At 37.0% G+C, this 26,976-nt stretch overlaps 2 protein-coding genes across 2 annotated transcripts in view; one reads left to right on the top strand and one right to left on the bottom strand.

Moving 5' to 3' along the window:
* The window catches only part of LOC139945903 (opsin-5-like), a 132,289-nt gene that overhangs the window by 34,074 nt on the left and 71,239 nt on the right, over window positions 1-26,976 (top strand). The window lies entirely within an intron of this gene.
* Window positions 2,527-26,964, bottom strand: LOC139945902 (receptor-type tyrosine-protein phosphatase T-like). The gene is made up of 32 exons (XM_071943408.1): window positions 26,672-26,964; window positions 25,495-25,797; window positions 24,202-24,453; window positions 23,582-23,716; window positions 22,411-22,560; window positions 21,499-21,636; window positions 20,715-20,852; window positions 19,306-19,359; window positions 18,236-18,556; window positions 17,502-17,617; window positions 17,140-17,347; window positions 16,669-16,771; window positions 15,582-15,819; window positions 14,691-14,730; window positions 13,518-13,635; window positions 13,059-13,096; window positions 11,699-11,967; window positions 10,852-10,939; window positions 10,352-10,428; window positions 9,895-9,931; window positions 9,365-9,462; window positions 8,838-8,963; window positions 8,471-8,622; window positions 8,040-8,175; window positions 7,036-7,185; window positions 6,529-6,628; window positions 6,143-6,219; window positions 5,662-5,796; window positions 5,278-5,409; window positions 4,333-4,478; window positions 3,854-3,989; window positions 2,527-3,698 (listed from the first exon to the last, which is right to left on the bottom strand). The coding sequence occupies exons 1-32, from the start codon at window positions 26,766-26,768 to the stop codon at window positions 3,627-3,629; spliced, it is 4,380 nt and encodes a 1,459-aa protein (XP_071799509.1). The 5' UTR covers window positions 26,769-26,964; the 3' UTR covers window positions 2,527-3,626.

Consider the following 26,976-nt stretch of genomic DNA (forward strand, 5'->3'; position numbering starts at 1 on the left):
TGACCGGTCAGGCAATGGGATGCGAAGCGGCCGTTGGTGTCTGCTTGCAGGCAGTACAGGCTGACTGGCGGGGTGGTTGGTGCGACGGCAGGGCGCTGACAAACTACATAGCTCGGCCAGGTACAAAATCCACCATTCCAACGACCATTGAAAGAAGGATTCATCAACGCACAATCTTCACCGTTCTGTTTAGTGGGCTCTCCTGGATACCAGTTGAAGAAACTACATGCTTCGCCTCCCTCATCAGGCTGAACCCATTTGCCTTTTGCTTCCCTGTCAGTGCAGCCTACCCAGACGTTGCCACCTTCTACGACTTTATTGACCATGTCCCAGATAAGCTGATGCTCTGTGAGGGACGAAGGGACTGCCACACGGCTGTTCATAGTGGTACAGGTGATGACTGCGTCATCAAAAGTCATTTTCTCCATCACTGACTTGTAGCATGACTCGCCAAATAATACCCACTCCGAGGGGCAGATCAAACCTTCATTGCAGCTCGACACCACGAAGTAAAAGGCAACTGCGACTAGTAAAACTAAGGTCTTCATGGTTGACTGCAAAATGAAATGCAGGAAATATATACACGACTTGCTGCTGCACGTAGATGAGATGGAGTCTTGCGTATTCTGTATAGAAAATTCTGCTTTACGATGATTATCATGCAAGTTTCATGGGCATTTTCCCGTTGTTGATCCGCACTGTAAATTACCGTCTGAAGGCCGTTCTAAAAGCGCTATCCTTTGAAATGTCTTCACATTTGCCGTATTGAGCGGAGGGGGGGGGGGGGGGGGGAGAGAGATCTCCTGTCACACAAGCCTAACAATTGAATCCTTGAGTTTTTAACTAATTACCCGTATTATAGCCGATACGATTACCATTTTTTTTCTTTTCTTACTCAACTTCCTCTTGTTGCTATGGTGATTTTATCAGTGTCCTTTCTCCGTTGGTTCCAATACTCGCAATCGATGACCACTTTAAGCAATTTAAAAAAAAATGACAACAGAGAGCAAAACAGACGCTACGAAGCAGTTGTGATTTGTTGGAGATTTTGAAGGCAGTTGTCAGGGGCGCTATATATATTCAGCCTACATTGTACACAGATAACAAAGTAGTCTTGGTGCAAGACGTTTCTCGTTTCCTTTTCACGCACACCGCGGCCAATTCACCGACAGCGCGCGCGCCGACTCACCTGACTTTAGTTCACTCATCAGCTGGTGAGTCGGTGCGCGCGCTGTCGGTGAATTGGCCGCGGTGTGCGTGAAGAGGAAACGAGAAACGTCTTGCACCAAGACTAATAACAAAGCAGAGGGCAATTGGCCACTTCCTGTTCGTTTTAACCACAATATATGAAATTACACACAAGACATATTTTAAATAGAAGTTATAACAGAGGCATACAAATGAACATTTAAAACAAAAATTAAATTTTATAGTGTCAGTCTTAAAACGAGAAGGGGACAAATTCCCCCTGGCCGGGCGGACAGATTCCTCGCACAATTTTACCACTTCAAATAAAATTGTTTTTTAAAATATTAGCATATTATTATAGCATTTTTAGGGAGGGAAAAGCGATGACGTCAAAATGTTGAAAGGGTGCATGCTTGTTACTTCCAGACGGGACCCAAGTACAATAAAGCTGCTGTAAAGTGTAAGCACACAATTTGCACAGAAAACCTTGCTTAGCAAAAAAACTTTTACTATAGCCGTCTTTCAATGAAGCTGATGCCCCACTCCCACATTTTGCTTTACAACGAATTAGCTAGCTAGTTTTAAAGCCATTGGACACTTTCGGTAAACAGTATTGTCCAAAGGCCCACACTTCGTGTATCACAACTTATATATAAAAATAACAAACCTGTACAAATTTAGGCTCAATCGGTCATCGGAGTCGGGAGAAAATAACGGGAAAACCCACTCTTGTTTTCGCACGTTTCGCCGTGTCATGACATGTGTTTACTATAAATCCGTAAGTCTCGATGTCGAGAATTGATAACTGTTTCAATGTTTTCTCAAAAAGTAAAGCATTTAATTGAATAATATTTCAAGAGAAGTCTTTTACCATTACCTTCTTTAAACCCTGTAAGTTGTTTGTAAATCTGTGAACTTTTTATTTTCTGTTCCGAAAGTGTAATGGCTTTAAAGAATTTTGGCCAGGTAGGCATTTTGGCAATAAAGAAGTGGCACTGCTAGGAGAACTGCCGTCGATTTTACCAAACTTTTCCTGAATAAATTAGGACTGATCTTATAACTTAGAACGAGTTTAAAAGTCCCCTATCCTTAGACGTTGGGACGCATTGAAACCATCCTAGGTTAGGATAAGTTACCCGTCCTAACTCGAGATGGGATTAATCATAGCGTTTTGTGAAATCGTCTGCTGATCCCTCAAAAAGCTCGGACCCTTTGCAATAAAATAGGCCTATTCAGCGTTCATGAGAGTGATACTTTTTTTATGTAAACACAGTATCATTCATCTGCATTGCAGTAAGTTACACTACCACGATTTACTATTTTTTTACAATTTTATATTTTATTTCGAAAGTTCTGACAATTAAAACAAAAAGTATATAGTAATTATTTCTTAGTTTTAACAAATAAAGTTCTAATTTCAACGTTACTTCAGATTCTAATTCAGTATAGATACAGTTTTCTCTGAAATAGTTTGCTTACTTAAATTTATCAAATTGTATATGTAATTGTAGTACTATCAAATGTTGGCACCATATCTTTTAAAGACGTCCTGAATAAAATACGCATGACTACTCTAAAAATACATGTAATTGCAAAAAGATCGAAAAAAATCACGTAACTTTCATTCCAATAAGACTATTTATAAGGCTTGAAACGAAAACTTATGATACATCTCAATCCATTGTATTGCTTCTCGATTGGGATAAAAACATTAAATAAACAAATATACTTTAAGAAGTGTCTAATTCAAACTTACAGCCCTATAAACCATTGTTGGAGATCAGGTCTCGGTCTTGGTTTCGGATTTTGAGGCCTTGACTCCAACACTGCTATAAAATGGGTGTAGTTAGTTTCCTTCAAATTAGTTGCTATTTGGAACCAAAATGTTTGAATAATTTTTGAGGATTGCATGACCTACTTATTAGTTTAAAAATAAGTAATTTGTTTCTTTATAGGGCCTAGATAGTAAAATGAAGAGACACAAAATTCTTTAAAAAAGTTGCTCGGAATGTGTTTACGAGTGGACACTATTGGTATAACTACTTAAAATAATTTAAATAACTTTCCAAGTCTGCTAAACGAAAATGAGGAAACATTCTCTAAAATAAATTGGCAAAAATTCCGTTGTCTAAAATCAATTCTGTTTTTTTTTTGTCAATGTGGTCATCAAACATAATCTTGACATGTTACATAGAGAACATTCTGTCAAACAAATCAATTCCCCAACAGCAAGGGAAAAAAATCAGCTATTAATAAACAAAATCAGTTAAAGTAATACCATCACTTCACAAACAATTAAAACACTTTCCGGCTGCATACAAGACAGTTAAATAAAACAATTAAATTAGGTCGTCTTAAAATAGACCACTTGATATCATTAATATTGGCTGCATCTTTTTTCTAACAGCTTCCATAAGGAACTTGTTGGAAAGGTTTGTCTACATATTTGCATACACGACGTCCGCGCCCAAATACATCCGTATAGCCTCGTATATCAACTCGTACTGCTCCTGGAAAAAAGAAAAAGAAAAAAGGGCTGTACAAAATGTTGTGCACACTTTTTGATGAAGACTTTACATGTGTTTACTTAGTCTTAACAATATATACTGAAAGGTACGGCGTGATAACAGCAATATCAACCATTGAGATATCGAACTCAGCTTACTTGTGACTGCACCAATCTATGACATGAGACTCTGAGTTTCTTGACTTCTTGGAAGACATCCACCACATTATCAATATTCAGTCTCTCTATGACGTTAAGGAGAGCACAGAATGATCCACTAGCGCCCTCACCGTCACTGTCAAACAAAAAAACACAAAATCATTTGAGTTGTCGTGACTCGTGAACACTGTAAACGTTTTGGAGTACCCTGTGTTTCAAACACAAACAATACTAACAATCCTAACATCCTATCATATTCTTACAGCAAATTTTAAAATTGGTTTTTCTGTGTTTATATTTATATATGGATCTTGAACGAAAATCGTAGAAAGTAGTTGAACAAATTCACAGGTTTAACTGTCACAAACCAAAAGTAAACTGTGTACGAGCAAGCTAAAATGTATAAACTTAATTTGCAAAGTTTTGTTGGATTGCGTTTTTATTGAAAACTAGCAGAAGGAAATGACCAAAGATCCTACATGCACTGAATTGTAATTCGGTCGTCTTTGTGCTCGAGTTGCCACTCTTTAACGGCTGTCACCAACTCCACGATGGATCTTGGTGATGATGGTACGCCACGAACGGGCCAGTCCAGAAGTTGAAGGTGACAAATCAGACGGGATTCCTGGGTAGCAATGTCAAGTATGAAACAAAAACTTACAACTTCGGGGATTGGGAAGTCATCAGTCAGTGCAAACAAATACTGTATCCTAATTTTGTAATGCGTTGTAGCCATGCCCCCAAGTAAGTCATTATCGTCTACATAATGCACCATTGATTTATGCAATCTGTGATATAATAGTTTCAGTGAGTTTAATAATTCTGCCTTACGAACAGGCATAGGCTTGTAGTGAACTGTCGGGTTTTTTTTCTGGACACTGATACGACCATAATGACATACACATTGTAAACTTCACAATGGACAATCTTAAAACTGTTGCTAAGTTTTGAAGGGACACCAAAAATAAGACGAATTGCAACAGAGACGTACCCCCTCGGCCTCAGTTTCGGTCTCAAGCAGGCTTCTTTAAATCATTATTTTTGTTCACAATAAATCTAACCATATGGTAATTCTTGGCCGGGTAATCTATGGTACTCCACCAGGGAAGCTTTAACCACTGTAAACCAACACACCTTAGTCCATATCTGAATTAGTGGCTACGACTTGGTAATTACATGAAAATAAAACATAAGATGTCCATTGCCAGCCTCAAGCCATATTTGGATTAGCCTTAAGCGATATTTGAATTGGCCTTAAGCCATATTTGAATTAGCGGCTGCAGCTACGGCTTGATCGTTACCTTAGCATGTACTAACAAATACATGATACCCATAGCAATACCATTAGCTACAGCCAAAGCCGCAGCCATAGTGACCTACTTCGACAGCCTTAGTACTTTCAATGATAAAATGTAGCATTATACCTGATCATCATTGTTAGCCAGGGCTAGGTAGCGTATAATGATGTTTGGTCCAACTCTATCAGTAGACTGTAAAGTGACTGTCAGATTGCCATATGATGCAGAGTCTCTCTCTGGCCAATACTCAACACATGTCTGTGGGGAAGAAAATTAAGTAGAGATATTGATCATGTCTAAACTCATGTTGATGACTTGAAGCAAATGTTAACACCTTTTGTGTACTTTTAAGCTTATGGTGATAAACAAATAATGCCTAACTTTATTTCAAATAAATTGAAAAATATGTAAATTTAAATACAACAACAAAAGTTTTAAAAGTTGATTATTTCATATAAAATAAAGTCGATTTTCGAAATTGATATTTAAAGCAATACATATTCTACTTACCGGGTCTTTTTTGTTTACTGTATTCAACATGACGATACAAGTTGACTTGTAGTCATAGACCATTCTCCACATGTCACTGATGGTGTGGGGTAAGGGCATTTGGGTAGCAATGTACTTTCCTTTGGAGCTAGGACTCTGTGGTATATAGGGTATGTTTGGATGGCAGATTAGTTGTGCTTATTTTGATTTTGGCAATTGGAATAAGTATTGTTGAATTTTAAATTCACATGCAAATATTTCTGTCAAGGATTGGTACTGGTATGAACTTTAGAATCAGTGAGTTTTCAGATGGAAATATTTCTCTGGAGGATTGGTACTGGTATGAACTTTAGAATCAGTGAGCTTTCAGATGGAAATATTTCTCTGGAGGATTGGTACTGGTATGAACTTAAAAATCAGTGAGCTTTCAGATGGAAATATTTCTGTGATGGTTTGGTTTATCAAAAGGAACTCAACAAATCACTGAAGTATGATGACTTACATTAAGAAAGCAGGCATTGATGTAGTTGTTGGATCCATGTTGTCCTGATGTCATCAAGTGAGGTCGGAACTGATCAGCTTGAAAAATAAAATGTTGGTGACATTAATTTCACTGTTTGACCCAACAAGGATGTCCTAAACAGAGCATGCTTTGAGCTTGTTCAACCAAGCTTTAAATTAGCAACTGTGTGGTTGAATAACTTACCCCGCTACTCCCCGATATAGAGACAGTAATTAAAAAAATACAAGCAAAGTTGACATCGTGACTGAAGAGCATTTATATCAAACTAATCTTGGGGTATTTATTGCTTCACATTGGCAGATAGAAAAATGTCAAACAATTCCTTGCTCCTGAGAGGTCATTTATAAACTGATCAATAACCTCACCTGGTAGTTTGTATGGAAATCTGTTTTTGTTAACGTTTTCTGGTTGCCGACCTCCTTTGAATTTCTCAGGGTCCGGAAAATTGGTGACCAAATTCAGATTCTGTATCAAGACAATCAGAATGAATTGAATATAGTATGATTAGGTGAATATTAAATGCTTTTTTTCCATAACCACATGAGTACAGAAATAACAACAATCTTCTCGCAATCAGGGAGATTTTGTAAAACAATCATCAGCATTGAGATATTTAAAACCACACTTAACATGGCGACTTGGCCAGTTACTATATTTCAGCACGTATTTTGTGTGTGATAGGCTCCTACCCCATCCCCATTGCAAAGTGCTTGTCACATACAGTATGGGTAAATCAAAGAACATACATTATGTATGGCTAACGATTGTTATGAAACATTGGTGCATATCCAGTGTCCTGAATTTAGTAATGAAAAAGTAACGAAATGAAACAGAATTTATAAAATGATAAAATGAATAAAATGAATTGTCACCTCAAACTCTAGTTGCAGTCCTGTCTTTCCACTGCCCTTTGTGACTTGCTTCAAAGCAGCCAGCTTGGTGGTAATCTGTTTTGGTTTAATTCTGGTGTCACCACAAAGTAACGTCTCAATCAGGACATCAAAGATAAACTCATATTGTGCCTGTTTGGATTGAGAAAAAAAGTTTCGTTTTGCAAAGGGCATTTCCATTGCAAACTATTTAACTCTAATTGGAAACTTGAGAATTAGGCACCATGGCCAGGCCCATTTTGTGTAAATCCACCCAACCTACGGTGGTCTAGATGTTAAGGTATCTTGTTTTAAAGTGGACACTATTGGTAATTGTCAAAGACCAGTCTTCACAGTTGGTGTATCTCAACATATGCATAAATTAACAAACCTGTGAAAATTTGAGCTCAATCGGTCATCAAAGTTGGGAGATAATAATGAAAGAAGAAAACACCCTAGTCACACGAAGTTGTTTAGATGGTTGATTTCGAGACCTCAAGTTCTAAACTTGAGGTCTCGAAATCAAATTCGTGGAAAATTACTTCTATCTCGAAAACTACTCCACTTCAGAGGGAGCCGTTTCTCACAATGTTTTATACTGCCAACCTCTCCCCATTACTCTTTACCAAGTGATGTTTAATGCTAATAATTATTTTGAGTAATTACCAATAGTGTCCACTGCCTTTAAACAGCTAACAGCCGAACACGATAATGATGAGGGTAACATGCATACGTCATTTGTCATTGTGTACCAAAGTGTTGTTTACTTTTTGTAAACATTTGGGCAGCATCTTCATATAGATAAGCCTTTCTCCAATGTGATTGTTTCATTTCTGGTTTCGGGCACAATTCAGGAAACATTGGACAAAACAGGAAAACACTAGACAGAACTTTTACAAATGGCCTCAGATATATTGATGTTCTAATTAACTTTTTGTAAACATTTTGGGCAGCATCTTAACTAGACGGAGCAAATGACCTGAGACAAATTGAAGTATCTAATTTACCGGTGATTGAATCATCTTCATCCGTTTGTCTCTCATGCCGCAAGCAAAGTTCCAGATATCGACTCGATCTTCTGCTTTTGCCTGGTCCAACATGGCGTCCAAAACCAAAAACACTCCAGTACGACCGATTCCAGTGCTACAAAAAACATGAATAACTACAGGCATGAACATTGCGTGAGTTAAATTTTGACACATCATTTTTTAGCTGCACATTTTTTCTTGCGTTATGTATCTCTAAGCGCTCACTCAAACTGCTTGATTACTAAATACATCAAATAGACAGATATCAAGTGTTGTTCAGTTTACATTGACTTAAGTTTGTTCAAAATCGTAACATTTTGTTGTGAAACATAAAGTTTTAGTTTACGACTGATCATCGCGGGAAAATCTTCCGGGTTAATGTGGCGTTAAATATTCACAAAAGTACCAACCTGCAATGAACGACCATTGGACCAGCATTCTTTGGGGTGTAGCCGGCCTTCACGGTTTGGACAAAGTTTACCACTTTGATTGGATCATCAGGCAAGGCCGTATCAGGCCATGTTGTGAAATGATACTGACGAACTTGTCTGGTCCATTCATCCTATAGAGTGTTTAAAAGTAGAATTTTGAGCATAACTTAAATTAAAGGCATCATCCACAGTGTATTAGACAGTATAGCAGAGTGGGATTGCAAAGGATCAGGGTATACTGTCAGTTTTGTGTCTGCATCTTATGCGTCGCTATTTATGAGCTAAAACAATTTGTAAAGTCTTTTTGTGTTGGATTCAAGATAAGAAAAAGTATGTAATTCATTACCTCTAATTTCAGAGTAATTATGAAGTCTCTGACAATGTAGTCTGCGTGTGTTTCCTCTTTTTTCAAAGTGACAACATAATCGCCGTACTGTGCTGTTTTGTCTGGCCAATATTTCTCACATTTTTCCTGAAAGGATAGAAAGGAATAGAACAAACCAAATAGAATCATCCATGTTAAAATAAATAAGCAAGGGACACTGTACAGCCCCGACTGCACTGATATACACATTAGTGCCCCTCTTGTCAGGCTCTCACTGGGTGCGTTCGTTTAGCTTCCCTGTGTCATCCCCTGTGTGTGGCGGTTTTTTTTTCTAGGACGAACGTGGGTAATTATCTGCACACGTTCGTCCTGGAAAAAAAAAACACGTTACACACCGGGGTCGACCCAGGGGAGCTAAACGAACGCACCCATTGTATTTGACTTTACATAGCGTCCTCGCTCGCCGAGGCAAAATAAGTAGAGCTTTGGATGACAGCTGCTTTTGATGTGTGAGCTTATTGTCCCAGCATCAATGCAGCTTGATTTACCTTGACTCCTTCTTGTAGGTTGGTGAGCATGACAATCTTAGTGGTATTCTCCTGCCATATCATCCTCCACATATCACAAACTGAAGCCTTATTTGGACCTGAAATTGTAATTTACTAAAGTAATAATGAAATGTTCAGACAGTGAGCTGCTGATCCGTTCTTTATACCAAATGAAGAAATTCATCCAAAGAGAGTCTTAGAGTAACTGCACACTCGAAATTATTATCTTCATCTCGGACAACTTACTTCCAAGTTTGTTTAATATTTACCAGAGTGTTTTAGTTTTACGACACTTACGACTAAGTATTCCATCCGAGGGATTACTCAACTACTTTGGTGTTACTCAAAGACCAAAGAGCCACGACTGGGACTTATACCCACACTTAAGACACCAGAGTCTTGTGCTTTTAAACTGCTCGACCACGATGGAAACATTTTAAGCCATTTTTAACAGTTCCTTTAACTCTTTTGTTACTCACAGCCACAGCTCTAAGAAAAGTTGCAGAAGTTAGTTCATTAACTAGACTTACCTTGGCTGGCTATGTATTTGTTTGGTTCATTGAAACCCTGTAATGGTGAACAGGAAGGAAAAACAGCGGTTACATTGTATCTGCATTTCAAAACACGTCTTTCAAAACATGTCTTTTTATAACAGCTTGTTTCCGGGAGGGGCTGGTTAGACTAAATTTAAAGAGAATGTTTTCCTTTTTTTACCACTCTGTCGGAGAAATATTGATTTATTTGCTGTTTCAGTGTTTAAACATAATTGCGCCATAATTTGTCCTTTCCTCTCAGTTGTCGCAGCTCTTTCTAAAACTTGAAGTGGTCTAACGTCGATTCTTTACAAACTCAGGGAACTGTCTGCTCAGAAAGTCTTTCAAACTTAATTCAGTTTTCCTCAACAAACTGAAGTGTACTAATATTTATTCTTAAGAAGCTTATACATGAATCACTCAGAACTGAAACAAATCATAGCGACTAACTTACATCTATGTAACTTGCATTTACATAATCCGAGTCTGGTTCATCCGGTAGTTTCTCAAGCACAACACGAGAAAAGTCATCTGTGGTAATAACAATACAGAAGTCTTATATAGCGCTCGTATCTACCAAACAAGGTACTCAAGGCGCTGAGTACAATACAAACTTTCAGAAAGATAGGTTATTGCAGTGATGAATTTTGAGATCCAATTATGTAGCACCTTATAAGGGTTTACAAGGTGCTACGGCGCATACAGCAGCCACAGCCAGGAACACCTGGGTGAACCCCCTTCTCTTTTCGAAAAGGGCACTGGTTTCTTTTACATGCGTTACACAACACGTGGGACCAACGGCTTTACATCCCATCCGAAGGACGAAGCAATGGTAGACAACAAGTTCGGAAATAAAGGGAAGAAAACATCAAAAAGGGTACACCACTGCATTGAGAGATCAGATTAATATATGAAGAAAATGTTGAAAACGAACAACAATCATATTTTACTCACAAGGAATGACGTTAATGTAGCGATTCTTTTCCTTGTTTCTGTTGTCCTTTGCTCTTTCACACGAATGAACGTCGAAATAGGGCAGATTCTAAAATATTAAACAATAAACACAAACAACTTAACACAGTTGAAGGAGCGTGTTATTGTTTATCACTATGGAGAGGCAATAGAACTTAATACTAATGACTTCTCGGTTTGTTTACCATCTTACTGAAGAATGGACAAATTTGTAATAAATTTTTATTATGACTGTAGGAAATGCGGTCAACGTTACAGCACTTTATCAATTCTACAAAAGACATTGACTTGGTATAGGGGTCTATTGGAGCCACATAGACCCACTTATATTTAGCAGTTAAAACATAAATAAGCTTATTATTACCATGCTTGCTCAGCATAATCATTGACGTGTCTTGGTTAAAGACACTGGACACTATTGGTAATTGGACACTATAGTCTTCTCACTTGGTGTACCTGAACACCATTGTCACCAGACATTGTGTGCTTTCAGATGCTTGATTTCGAGACCTCAAATTCTAAATCTGAGGTCTCGAAATCAAATTCGTGGAAAATTGGTTTTTCTCAAAACCTACGTCACTTCAGAGGGAGCCATTTTATCACAATGTTTTATACTATTAACAGCTCCCATTTACTCGTTGCCAACTAAGGTTTTCGCCAATTGTTATTTTGAGTAGTTACCAATAGTATCCACTGTTTTGAAGGCAACCACGTGCAATGGACTCATGTGATAATAACAGGTGTTTTGAGGGATCTACTTGGTGTAAAAAGCGCATAATAAATTCACATTATTTGTAATTATTACAGAACCATCATTATCATAACTCACCTCATAGTCAAACAGAAACCCATTGCCTTCTTTGTACGTTTCCTTCTTCTTCTTGCTGACATAATCTTTCAAATCTGACAACGGAATCGGGAAAGGAGCCGTAAATTGCTTCTTCTTCTTCTTAACATGCTTCGGTCTGGCTGGTGCAGCGGATGGTGCAATGATAGGTACGTTGGCTGATATGGTGTCAGCAACAACATCATAGGTGACATCAACGTCAGGATTTTCTAGTCCTGTAGAAAGTTTGTCATTGCCTACTCGCACTCCTGCTGTTAAAACAAATGAAAACAAACATTTGAAAACAAACGGTACTGAAGTTGTCGACAGAAAAGGAGGTGCAAAACTTATTTATAATGAATATAAGATTTGATCTTCCTAGTTGATGTGCTTTAATACATACACATTGTTCGTGTCTGCGAAGGACAAAATTAAGTCAAAAACTCGAGTAAACAGTTTGTTTACATTTTGCCAGTACGCAGCATCGAAATAATACTTCGTTCCCCCCATTTTATTTTATGAGGGAATGCAAAAATATCTTAACTTTGAGGGATCGAAAAAGCATGTCGATGGACCAAAATAATTCCGAGAGAACAAATTCATTTCGAGGCAACAAAATAACGCTTTGACAAAACTAAACAGTATTTTGAGATAACGAAATTATATTTAATTACGTTTTTACACTTTAGTTTCAGAGAAAGGTGTTACCTTCCAAATATCAAAACTGTCAAATCCCAAATGATTTAAAACTTGTTATAATGATTTTGACAAAGATCACTTGTTGTCGTTGTTTGTTATAAAGAGCAGCATTGTCATCTATCCATCTGACTCGTCACAGTTTTTTACAGAAACTGTTGGGTTCAACATCACATTAAAAAGATTATTTGAAAAAGGGCCATAAAGTCAAGTTTTGGGGAAAATAAGTATACTTGGAGAACTGTACATTTTGTATACATTTGAAATTAACTTTCACAAAATCAAACTTTGTGATAGACAAACATGGGATGACAGCCAGTGCTTATACAAAAAAGGTCCAAAACTAGGATCCAATTGTTGAGATGTGAAAATGACGACATTCCAACTTAAAGCAACTCCTGGAATTCTCGATTTTTAAGTCGAGAATTCCAGGAGTTGCCTAAAACTCATTACGAGTTTTAGGGGAACCGTCATCAGCACCATACAGGGCAGATGAACGGGCAGGGTTTAGGGTGAATATGTAGAAAATAACAGCCATACATTTTGTCAAGGCAGATATATAAAGACCTGAATTCAAATTAAAGTTTGATTTCTCATCCTCTCAGACAAAACTACACAATACTTTTTGCTTAAATGAGAGTTTACACAGATGTAAATTGTGATCTACCATTTACAGCGTTGAGATGTCTAAGCCTCTTCTTCCACCTGTCAAAGGTACGGAAAATAAACAACACAAACCTAAATTAACCTATCATTATAAGAAAAGATTATTTGCATTTATTAGTTCATTAACGCATTAAAAAGGGCTTGTCACATGCGTCACAGCCAAAAGCTGAGGTCTACGGAGCTCTTTCGAAAAGATAAATAATTTTGACCCCTCGAAGTTATAAGTATTCCTTTCCCTCGACAACATTATTTCGTTTCATAAAAATGTTATTTTGTTGCCCTGAGATCATGTTTCCCCCTCGAAATATTAATTATAGGAAACCAAATATAACTTGATACCTTACCATGCAATGCCTCAATTCCTATATCCTGTTTATTCTGATGTTTTTTTAAATATCAATTCTTTCCCCTAATTTTTTGTTTTGAGAGAATTTCACTAAATTGAGAGTTTAATAACTACCTTATTATGAAGACCACAGCAGCTATAGAACTAATTAGGACAATCAACACCAATGGAACCACAATAGCAGCTACCGGTGGGCTTGGGCTTGCAGTTTGTGGCACTGCACGTTTCGGTACTGCAAACATATTGTTTTGAAAGATACATATGTTTTGTTTTTATTCAGTTGATGTAAAAGCTAACGAGAAAAGAGAAAAATAAACCAAACAAATCTTACGTTGTAAGTTTTGAAAGATATACCTTTTTGTTTTATTCTGCTGATGTTAGAAGCTAACATCTTCAAAATGAAGAAAAATAATAAATATGTTTAATGTGTTTAATACTGTCAAATTTATGACAATGAGCAAATAGCCAAGTTCAAATCAAAAGCTGACCGGTCAGTTTGTGAGTTTTCAAATCTAGACCAAACTTTTAATTTTGTTTCCACATTTTGTACATAAAATGCTCATGGAGTCACCTTGTTTTTGTTAGAAGCTGTTTGAATGGAACATGCCAGCTTTCCTCATGGAGGGATTATATACTCTTTGACAGCTTGCACGAACTTAAAGCATTCTATATTTGTTTTACCCCTCCGAAATTTATTTTATCTCGCTATAAATACAAAATAAAATAAAGTGAATGACCGCGTATATAAATTGGAAACAAAACTTGTCTGTCGTGCTGAGTTTGCCTGTTACCTTGCCTCATTTCGGATACACGAGGGTAGTATGTTTTTTTCCCCTGAAATAACCAGACAAGGTGTACAAATCGTCCTATAAAATATATTTGGGACTTTTATGTAAGTTTGGTATAGTCACATAGCAGTACCATCAATCAAATGACTAGGTGGGATGTGTGTTTGCGTTACATAATACCACATGATGTATTAGGTGACCATTGGATAGTACCCTGTAGGAATGATAGCTTTTTTTTCTCAATTTAAAAAAAGAAACATACTATTTTTTTTACAGTCCTGTCTTAGTTAGGCCATGTACGAATTGGCGGCTACAACTAGGGCTACAGCTAGATGTCCGCATCATTATGCATTGTGTAGGAAGCCATTAGCAACACCCTTAGGAACAGCAATAGCCGTAGCTTTAGAAGACAATTCGGACACAGCTGGAGTTAGAAGATTCCGGGTAAAAGACAATTTTTACAATACGATAAATGTGGAGGTATTGAGCAGAAAGTTACCTTTAACTCTGAGCGGCTCACTCCACTTAACGGCATAAGTCTAAGAAAAATGAAGAGAGAAATCAAAACAACACATTTTTTAAGTCACTGGACGCTATTGGTAATTGTCAAAGACCAGTCTTCTCACTCGGGGTATCTCAACATGCATAAAATAACGAACTTGTGAAAATTTGAGCTCAATCGATCGCCGAAGTTGCGAGACAACTGTTGATAACTTCCAACGCATTTTTACATGCTTTTACTATCGAGAGCACTTTTTTAAATAACAGGACCCAATTCACACGACGTTTTGCATCACAATATTAAAGCCATTGGACCCTTTCGGTTCAGAAAAAAAAAAAGTTCACAGATTTACAAATAACTTACAGGGTTTACAGAAGGCAATGGTGAAAGACTTCTCTTGAAATATTATTCCATGAAATGCTTTACTTTTTTTTTTTAAAGGGCAAAACAATATAAATTCTCGTTAACGAGATTTACGGATTTATTTTAAACACATGTCATGACACGGCGAAACGCGCGGAAACAAGGGTGGATTTTTCCGTTGTTTTCTCCCGACTCCGATGACCGATTGAGCCTAAATTTTCACAGGTTTGTTATTTTATATATAAGTTGTGATACACAAAGTGTGGGCCTTGGACAACACTGTTTACCGAAAGGGTCCAATGGCTTTAAGTAGGGTTTGAAACTTTGTATGGTGGAAGTATTACTGAAAGAGGTTTGCGGTAACACCATGTGAAAATAACTTTTGAGTGGTGTTGGTTCTGAAAATAACTGTACGTTTCAATCAGTATGCCCGACCGTGCTGAAGAAAGCAGCATTCTCCTTATTAAGTGTGTTGGGTTGTCATTGTTCAAATAATAACACAAGAGGTAAAAATACAAGTCTTACCGATTGAGAAATCCTACTGACTGATCCAAGGTAGATGTCATACTGAGTGTTGCTTTCCAGGGGTTTGTTTCCCTCTGTTTCTCCGTCACCCACAGTGAATGTTGCAGGGAGATCCTTCTTAGGTAATTCTGCTGCTACATAATCAAGTGTTGGTTCAGTGGATCGTTGGTACCTTGATCCCCTGGTGTCCCTTCTAGTGACTGTCCTATTAACTCGCCATACACCAACTTGCATGCCTCTACACAATACACAACAAATTAATGTTCACGAGTTGGTATTAAAACTTCAGTTTTCATTGTTTAAGTAACAATTGTTACTTAAACAATGAAAACTGAAATTTTATGCTCAAAATTTCTTGGGAAATTTTGTTCATTACCGAACAGAGATGATTCTATTTTAATTGTTAACTTTGTACATATCAGATTGTTTTTATATAGGCTATATGAATACTTCTATTGTTTTTTTGCATCCTTTCCTGTAATTGGCGGCTCGTCCGCTGTTGGTTTGGTCAATAAATATAATATTTTTAAAAACCGATTCACTACACAACGCATGAATCAACGAGAAAAGATGAACGTTGGTGCGTATAATTGTAACTATTATTTAGATATGAATGTTGAATGGGTGGCATACAGTGACGACATTTGCTACGTTTCATAATTTATTCCGGAGTTTTTACCAGTCAGAACGTCATTGAATCGACCTTCGACTTGCGCGAAATTTCTCTTTGGAATGTACTGGCCCAATTTATGTTAATCTATACAATGACATCAGGTGGAAAATTACAAACTTATAGAAAACCTCATTCAAACGTGATACTTGTAATGTTTTCTCACCTCAATCTATTAAATTAAGCGCATCACAAAACTGAAATTGAACTTTAGTGTCCTCTTTAAATGTGAAGTGGTATTTTAAAATCAAAATCACTATCGTGGCTTAGTCAACTTGGACCCCAGACCCCCCCCCCCCCGCCCCAAACGATGATGAAACGTGCACTGTGAAACGTGCGTTTGGCAAAATGGCCCCCATGAAGTTTTTTTGTCTAGAATTTTTCAGGTTAAACATCCTTTGCATAATATCAACTTACGTAATGTACTCCGACGAGGGTGGAAGATTCAAAGCGATAGTGACTGTGGAAGAAGTCAAATTTGAGATATCTTTTTGGGAAAGCTGAGTTGGAGCAGAAAGATCTGTAAAGCAAAAGAAAATGTGTACCTTGGGGGAGGTTCTCTTTCCAAAACAAATCCATAAGAGTGCATTTCAAAATTCAAAAGAGGTTCTGGCAGTCCAATTGCTGACATAATTTTGTCTACAAGCACGTTTTTTCGCGCCTTGAATATGCCCGACCTTTGAAACATTCCCAAACAAGAAGATGCTACAATTAGGCTATGAAGTACCAAATAGAAGACAATAAGTCTAATGTGTTTGTAATTCTAATTTTAGTTTTAATGACTTGGGTTTATTGTAAACGCAACTTTGTATGAAGTAAAAATATAGAACTTTGTAAATTCATTTCAACGAACTTGTAATAGTTAATGAATGCTATGTCCCACAATACCTGTCTGAACTTCAGTAAATGCCTCTAATGTTGCATCCTCTCCAACACCAGCACTGTTGAAACCTTGCAGTCGGAAATCATATTTTGTTGATGGTTCTAAGCCGCTGATGTTGCTGTGCATATCTGATGGTTCTATATCAACCGATTGAAATGAGCCGTTTGGACTAAAGTTGGTGTCATAAGGTTTTTCCAGCACCCTGTATAAGAGCTGCACATTGTGTATAAATGGGAGATAAAAAGACACTGATATTTTTCACAAAGTTTTACACTCAACTTAAATGAGGTTTCAAATAGTGAAATGTGGAATAATTGGAAACATTGGAAAACTTGTTTTGATTTAAATGATCTGCTTAAAGACTCACTCTGTATTTAGTTATCACACCATTTCTTTGACCACATGGTATTTCCCTCCAGCTAAATGCCACACTATGCTTCGTTGTTGAAGTAGTCTTGAAATCTGTTGGAGATCCAGTTGGCTCTAAAATAATAAAATAAAACAGCGAGTTTACTTTTTATATCCGTATGTTTAATAGTAAGGACCTGTCACTCAATATGATGATTATAAAGTATAAGAAGCAAATACTGCAATAAAAGGTTCTAAACCTGAACATTTCTTCATCATCTATGGTTGGTTTCCTTACCAAAGATGTTGCTATCTCGTTTCTAAAACTGTCACACTTTGCCTGTAATTTTTACCTAAAATCCCTCATTTCATCGTTAAAAGGAATTTCTTACAGCATAACATTATAATTCAGACAAATTTTTACTAAGCACCTGGAAGCCAATTTACAAAAATTAAAAGATTTGGTTAAATAAATGCTTTACGAAAACTAGCTCAGATCACTGACTTAAATAGTAACAAATTGTTTAAATTAATAATGTTGAAATGAAGGTATATTTCCACCTTTTGTGAACCCCTGGACTTATAGATTCCAGTATCCTCAGGATTTTTGTTTACTGGAGAAGCAAATCAGAAGAGCATAAATTATTTTTATGAAAGCAAACATCACTTCACCAGGCAGACACAAATAAGTCTGAATCCAGATAAAGTCAGAAAGTTCCCACCCCTAAAGATACTCTCCTACCAGGAACTTACCCTTTTCAGGTGTTGTGTGCTCTATATAAATGTTCTCCTGAAATTCCCCAAGTCCTGCCTCATTCCTGGCAAGAACACGAACCTTGTAGATTGAATTTGCCTCTAAAGATGAATCGGGATGTGGTACAGGAGCCTGTCTCTCTGTTGTGTTGTGTAGAGTTTCAAACTCCCCAGCCTCCTCTTGGCAAAGATCTTTCTTAACCAGTTGATACTGTATCGCATAGTCAATGACAGGACACTTGTTTTGAGGAGCCTTCGTCCATGTAATGGTCCGGCTGGAGTCTTGTGCAGAGCTGACTTCATATATCACTGATACAGGAACTGAAAAAAAATACTCCTTAGATCTGTTGTACTCTCTCTCTTTCCAGAAGTTGTTCCAGAGTACAATTTGACTTTAACTGAACATTTTCTAGCAAGTACCGGCTGCGAAAATTGATCTACCACATAGTACATTATTAGGCCCAAAAGTTGCTTTTCAACAACAACATGATAAATGCACTTTTTGTACAATTTCTAGTAATGTTCATCTTCTTGCATTTTCTGCCAAATAATAAATGTTTCTTTCATTTTGCCCTTGTCAAGTGTCTATCACGGTTGGCCAGCTTTGAGGGTCAGTAACAATCTGATTAAAAAACATGTTAAGTGTGTACTATGGGGTCTTTTATTCCAATATGATACACACGGAACCTACGGCTTTACGTCACATCAAGGTACCTACGGAAGAGTTTTGCTTAAAGACAAAAGCATTAATATCGGGACTCGAATCCACACTCGACCGGAAGCACCAGAGCTTGATTCTAGTGCTCTTAACCAGTCTGCCACGACGTGCCAATATTTCCCTGATACACGTGTGTTTCATATTTGCTTCAGTTTTAGGAAAGGTTTGGAACTGAAAAGCTAGAAATGTAATAGCAAATTTGTTAGTAGGGCCTGTATGTTTTAAAATCACTATTAAACTCGTCTATCTATGGGGATGACAAATGTATAAGGCTACTCCAATCCCTATTTCTAAGTATATAAGTATAAAAAAGTGGATAAATATCATTTTCAGGCTCAAGTGCTAACCTTACCATAACACGCTGTACAGTCTGGAAGCAGACCAATCTGGCCATACGGGCAAGAGTCTGAAAGAAAACATTGGGTTAAAGTAATGAATAAAACACATGACAACAATTAACTGTGCTTTCATTACTTCAGTGTATGAATACCCTTACATTAGATAACATGTGTATGCTACTAGCCTGATGAATAAAACATGTTATTTTTCTGCTTCCCTAGTTGTATTGTAAACTTGGGTGTTATCTTAGGTTATACAGCAGCTAACGGTTGCATGGCTTCTGACGTACCCCTGAAACAAAATGTTGACAAAATAGGGAGACTGCCAACATTAGAGCTATATATATATAGCTATATATATAGCTAAGTTGAGCACCGTCTTGTTAATCCGGGGGACTCGGGTTCAAAACCTGCTCTAGCCAATTTGCTTAGTTCAACCCCAACCCTAGGTCAATTTCTTGTTCTGTAACTTATAATATTGATACCGAAATGCTGATTAAAGGACATATGCTGATATATGGATGGATTCCCTACGTGACGTCACATGCGTTACATAATATAATCATGAGTGAATTTGACAATAGAAGGAACACATAGTTGTCCTTCCTTTAGCAGACCCTGTCCCATAACAATTGTAAGTGACCTAGTTGTGTGGGCGTTCCTGAAGGCTATTATTTTGAAAGAAAATATATCGTCTAAAGATACATAGGAATGTTCCAATTGAATTATTGCATAAAGATGACAAGGTTTCACTTAAAGACAATGGACACTATTGGTAATTGTCAAAGACCAGTCTTCTCACTTGGTGTATCTCAGCATATGCATCAAATAACAAACCTGTGAAAATTTGAGCTCAATTGGTCATCGAAGTTGAGAGATAATAATCAATGAAAAAACACCCTTGTTACACAGAGTCGTATGCTTTGAGATGCTTGATTTTGAGACCTAAAATTCTAAATCTGACCTCTCGAAATCAATATCGTGGAAAATTATTTCTTTCTCGAAAACTTCATTACTTCAGAGGGAGCCACTTCTCACAATGTTTTATACTATAAACAGTTCTCCATTACTCCAGTAAGTTTTTATGCTAAAAATTATTTTGAGTAATTACCAATAGTGTCCACTGCCTTTAAAAGCATCATTACTTTGTATAACAGCAAACCTTTAAGTGGTTACAAAGTATACGAGCCGTCATGCACAAATTCTCTGGTGATCAATGCTGTGGATGAGAACACAATGACTACTAAAGGGACTGGGATTGTGACACACAATACTATATCAAGTCAATACTATAATATGACTGTCTATGTGACTTGTTTATCTCAAAAGTTACCAAAAAACATGTCACTTCCATGATGCATATTTATGTAAGGAATGGTGAAAAGGTCAGCTGGAAAGAAAGTATGTTTTTTTCCACACTTACTTTGGCAGTTTTCACCTCTAAAGCCGTGTGCACACATTCCATTATTTGGGCATGTTCCGTAGCCTTTATCACAAACAGCATCATTTTCACACTGACATATGTGCAGACAATTAACTCCAAACCGACCATCGGGACAAACTATATTTAAAAAAAAAACAGTGTAGAAATACAGGTTTGAAGAGGATGTATATTTTAAATGGCGATCTGATTTATTGGTAAAATTTCTACATTTTCGCCTTTTTCAGCAGCACTATTGTATGGGGTGCGATCTTTATCTTTTGTTTTACAACTATTCTTCTGAAAGGATTTAAAACCGTCGCTAGCGACAGGTCGGCTCACGAAAGAGTTGACAGTTAATTTTGTTTTTTAGCAGAACAGATAAATGAATGTTTGAAAAGCAAAGGATAATTTATTGGGTGTGTGAATTGTTTCTTTGTTTTCAGTTTAATATCAACATTTTTCTAAAGGGGGCTCAATATAAACATACACTTCTAACCAGACAATATTTTTTCAAGCCTAATGTAATTCTCTTGGACAGTGGGCTTTTTACCACCCAGGACAACTTCTAGGCTCCAAAAAGTTGTTAAAGATAACAGTGGGCATGGGCATAAAAAATGTTTTTTGATTACCAATGTGAAGAGTTTAAAACATCCAGAGCCACAAATCACAAATCAACCCACTACCATTTGTAGGTTGAGAATTCTCTGCCTTTGACATGGAAATGGTAAATCTGCAGAAAAAAACCAAGCTCACATGTATCACAATAAGTTGTATACTTCCTTACTCTGACAATTTTCTCCTGTGTAGCCAGTTGCACAATTTACACCGCTTCCGCATTTGCCATGTCCCTTGTCACACACTACATCATTCTCACAATTACATTTTAGCTTACAACCAGCACCAAAGTATCCGTCGTCGCAATCTGTAAGAGACAATCAGGCAATCCGTTTGACAAGTAAATAGAATAATTTTGGCCGACGTGGTTGTCTTTTTGCTTGCGAATGAAAACAAAGTTAGCGCTCATTGTTTTAAATCTAATTCCTAATTCCACTTGGACATGGAACCACCTTCAAGTCTACAAAAAAACAATTAAAGTAAACCACTTGACGGTATATTTATGAGGCTTTATTGTTCATGAAAAGAACAATAATACTCCAGAGAGCTTGTTCCGTGATTATTAAAAGAAAAACATTTAACTTAATATAATCATCTTGCTGTAGAAGCCTGGAACTAAATTAGTGCCACATATACAATTGGCTGTTGCCCTGGTCTTGACATTGGTGCCCCTTCAAAAGTTACCAATAATTTTTAACATTTCCTAATGGTAAGTGCTTTGGCAAGAAAATGAAAATGACCTTGCCCTCTCAAAGAGGAAATTCCGGGCCTGGCAGCCTGAATTTTTGGAAATTTTTCGGAGGGTTAGGGTTAATTGTTTGTCAAAATCGCCAGTATTTCTTAAATAAACTAGGGAATAATTTTATTTTAAGCATATTTTATGCATTTTCTCTTCACACTTTTCAATTACTGTCAAAATAAATTAAAAGCCATGTATTTCCCCCTTTTTCGCGTTTTTACTCTGTATTTGATAATATTTTTAATTGTTTACATACTCGAACACAGCATATCAAGAATTCAACTGACATTAAAAATGGTAACCTCTCCGATTTTCACATCATTAAGTTTAATTAAAACCTACCATCTTCACAATTCCTGCCTGTGAAGCTAGCTGCACATGTACATCCAAAGGGATCTGGAAGACACATCAAGAAGCCCTGGCAAGCTTTAATTGGATCCGAACTGCTACATGTCAGCTGACTGTCCTGACCAAACCAGTTTTTGCCCCGCACTGCGGACACATTTAACCATGAAAACAAATGTTAAATTAAAATGATTCCTCACAAGATAATACTCCTTAAAGTAAGAAATTTCTAAGAAATGGCAGATTTTGTTTATTTAAAGAAAGTCCAATGTTTTAATTGTGTTAGGTCGTACTATTTGGTTTTTGCTATTTCACCAATATTAAGCACTGCATGCCCAGTACTATTCTGTGTTAAAATTAAAACCCAACACAAACAGGCAAATCATTCACGTGGGTTTCAAACCAATGACCTTTGCCATGCTAGAACAGGTGTATTACCACTAGACCACCGAGCTTGCCAAGTAGGCAGATGCAGTTCGAATTCTAAATTTTAGCAGCGAGTACAGTAACAGTTTTAAAGATCTTACAGAGAGTTATTGCTTTCGATGATCCCTCCCTTCTCCAAAGTGGTACTTTTAAACATTTTGCTTTCAAAACCGATGAACATTATTTCTTTTTATTTTGAAATATAAAAATTGTAAACATTTTACTCTTCGAATGACTTTTCAAATTTTTAAACTGAATGGCGCCCTAAATATCAACATAATGAAGTAGTGGAATAAAGCGTGAAACTATTTCATCTTCTATGAGGTCAAATAATACGAACCTTTACATCAGCATTGTATTTGGGGTGTGGTGTGGCATTTTTAGCTTTTTGTTGTATTTTTTTTCCCTTCGTATTTTGCCTTGTAATCATGGATAGAATATTACAGGAATGTCTCAACTTAAATGAATGTCTCAAATTCAACAAATGTTAATTGCCAAACTAAACTGTTCTGGTGGAAAGGTTGGTGTTATTTTACTTCATAGAAGATGACGTAGTCTCACCCTTTATTCCACCATTTCATTAGTTATTATTTAAGACATGAGAGAGAACTTACCACTTTTCATGAAGTAAGACAATGCGTCTGACTTTACTTTTGTCCATGATCCAAACTACAAATTAATGGTTATCTATGGTTAATACGCAATGTGTAAATTCATAACCAAAATAAGTTGATCAACTTACATGTTTCGTCACAGTGTAAACCGCTAAATCCTGGAGCGCAGATGCAATCACCATTCTTGTCGTCACACTGACCGCCATTGTAGCAGAATGGGCAGTCATTATCGCACGATGGACCCCATTTATTGGGAGAGCACTCTGAAAAAGACATTTATCAAACCTATCTTTATTACAATAAATTCGATTCAGTTTCAATCGTACGATAAGATGACTCTTTAAATGGGTAATGAACAACATTGTCATGCCATCAACTTACAGTTGGACATTTTGATGTGAGGTGTGGCAGTGGGAGAAACTTGTCTGACAAGTACAAAAACAACACCAAAGTTTGATAAGTTTGATTATAAGACAGGTATCATTTGGATCTAAATATGGCCCTCATTACTAATAATTGAGGAAATAGATAATAGTTTGTAAAAAAAAATTCAGTGATTTGAATTGAATTGTCAAAAAAGTAGTTGTCTAGTCAATTCAATGAAACAACTGATGGACAAACAAACCTTAAAACTAATTTGGGTAGGTTGATTTATTGTCAAAGCTGTTATGGATTCATCTGTGACCATAACAGAAAAAAGAAACTCTTTTAATAGAAGAAAATAGAAAATAATAATCTGGCCACTAACGTCTTACAAGAAGTTCCATAAGTGCATGGTTCTGTAGATGATGTCTGCCTTCTATGAAGCATTCATAGATACCAGCATGATGGAGTTGGACATTAAGGATACTGATGCTTGATTGGCCATTCCATGCAGTGACGTCATCACCATTGTGTCTCCATCGAAGCTCATTGGTTGATCCGTAATGCTGTGTCATTGCCAATGTTACGTCCTCTCCAGCACTCGTAGTCAAGGTGGATGAGGCTGGAGATACATCACCTACAATCAATAATAAGCTCAGTTGATAGCCCGTTATATAACTGTGTCATTGTCAATGTTCAATATTAAATCCTCTCCAGCACTCGTAGTCAAGATGGTTGAGGCTGGAGATACATCACCTACAATCAATAATAAGCTCAGTTGATGGACCGTTATATAACTGTGTCATTGTCAATGTTACATCCTCTCCAGCACTCGAAGTCAAGGTGGATGAGGCTGGAGATACATCACCTACAATCAATAATAAGCTCAGTTGATAGACCGTTATATAACTGTGTCATTGTCAATGTTACATCCTCTCCAGCACTCGTAGTCAAGGTGGATGAGGCTGGAGATACATCACCTACAATCAATAATAAGCTCAGTTGATGGACCGTTATATAACTGTGTCATTGTCAATGTTACATCCTCTCCAGCACTCGAAGTCAAGGTGGATGAGGCTGGAGATACATCACCTACAATCAATAATAAGCTCAGTTGATAGACCGTTATATAACTGTGTCATTGTCAATGTTACATCCTCTCCAGCACTCGTAGTCAAGGTGGATGAGGCTGGAGATACATCACCTACAATCAATAATAAGCTCAGTTGATAGACCGTTATATAACTGTGTCATTGTCAATGTTACATCCTCTCCAGCACTCGTAGTCAAGGTGGATGAGGCTGGAGATACATCAATTACATCTCCATACATCATTTTCTTGAAACAATTATCAGACAAATGCTTCAACAACTATTCACTAGTATTTTATGTGACCGTATACATACATTGAAAAAAGAATGATTTTTGTTTTTTCGTTAAGGACCCTAGAAAATAGTCCATTAGGCAAGGACCAAGTTTAAACTATTATCATACAAATTAAAGAAGAAAAATAATCCAAATTAGGTCCTTGAGAAAACAACACCCTGTAAATTGTTAATGTCCAATTCTTGAATCAGTTTAACGGGCCAATTGGAATTTTCAATCTCTTGCCACTGACTACATTTTGATGATGTGAAACACAAATGTTTTCATTTTAAATTGGCATGACAACACTTACCGTTTTTCCGCAAAATAATTGTTGTTATCTTTACTGGGTCTTGTGACCTGAAGATACAGTTGTAAGCACCGAATCTATCTGCCCCAATGGAGGCAGGCATGATATAAAGTCTGGCACTGTATGAAACATGATCGCTCTCACTTCCTCCAGTTGGTAGATTACTGCCACTGCCAGTATCTAGGACACGCTCAAAGGAGACGTATGCTCCAGTGTCACTACCACTATTGTAGCCACCCAAAACATGTGAACTTCCTGCTGTTGCATAAAGTCTCGAGTTGTAGCAGGTGAAATCAGGAACTGCTCCTAGAAAGCAAAACGCAAAGAGTACAATCAATGAGAAATATCTTAAAACAGTTGAGAGCATTTGTTTAAAGGGAAGGTACACGTTTGGGAATGGTCACAGACCAGTTTTGTCACTTTGTGTATCCCATCAAGCGCATAAAATAACGAGCCTGAGAAAAAAGTTGTGAGAAAAATGATGAAAGAAACAACACCCTTTTTGGATGAATTTGTGTGCTTTCAGATAGGAATAAAAGACTTCTAGCTAGAAGTCTTTTATTATTTTAGTGAGAAAGTACCTCTTTCTCAAAAACTACATTACTTCAGAGGGAGTCGTTTCCCACAATGTTTTATACTACCAACAGCTCTCCAATGCTCGTCACCAAGTCTTTTTTAAGTTAACATTTGTTTTGAGTTATTACCAAACGTGTACCTTCCCTTTAAATACAAAATATTATTTGTTGATTATTTAGACATTGTAATACCTCGTGGATGCATTGCATTATTAAGCAGCAAGATGATAACACAAAAACAAACAATAACTGGAAAAAAAACTATTATGTTTGTATATCATTTATTTTTGTGCACCAGTTGATATGCCTCAATTAAAGGTACTGAACACCTTTGGTAATTGTCAAAGACCAGAACTCCTACTTGGTGTATTGTAATAGTTTCCTCAAAAAATAAACTAGTACAAACGGTGGCTTCAAACATCGAGCCGGTACAGCACAAAAATATGCCCATCACTGGCTGTCACGCGATCCAAACTATCAATGAAGAAAAACCAACAAACGAACAAACACCCCTACAAAAACACAAAGAAACAAACAAGAAAAAACAAGCAACTACACAACAACGGGAGGATTTGGAAAACTCCATTATCATAAAATCGTCTTACCTTGTGAATGATGTGGTAGAACTAGAAGGACCAGCAGAAGGCAAAGTAAAGTACATCCAGACACAGCAGGACAGTCTTTCATCCCGCGTCCATTCATCGTAGTTTGTAGTCAAACCAATAATTAATTTGGAGCTAATTGCCTTTATTGTTTAGTGGCAGACTGCAATCTCTTTTGTCAGCGAAATAAATTCAGACATCAAAAAGTAGATTTTTCTTAACTGTAGATGAATAGTCAGATATATCAAGCATTGCAGAGGGTCCAAAGCAACACTTCATCATAATATAATATTGCCTTTATTGTTAAG

The sequence above is a fragment of the Asterias amurensis genome, chromosome 13 (genome assembly GCF_032118995.1).
Source record: "Asterias amurensis chromosome 13, ASM3211899v1".
NCBI classification, from domain to species: domain Eukaryota; kingdom Metazoa; phylum Echinodermata; class Asteroidea; order Forcipulatida; family Asteriidae; genus Asterias; species Asterias amurensis.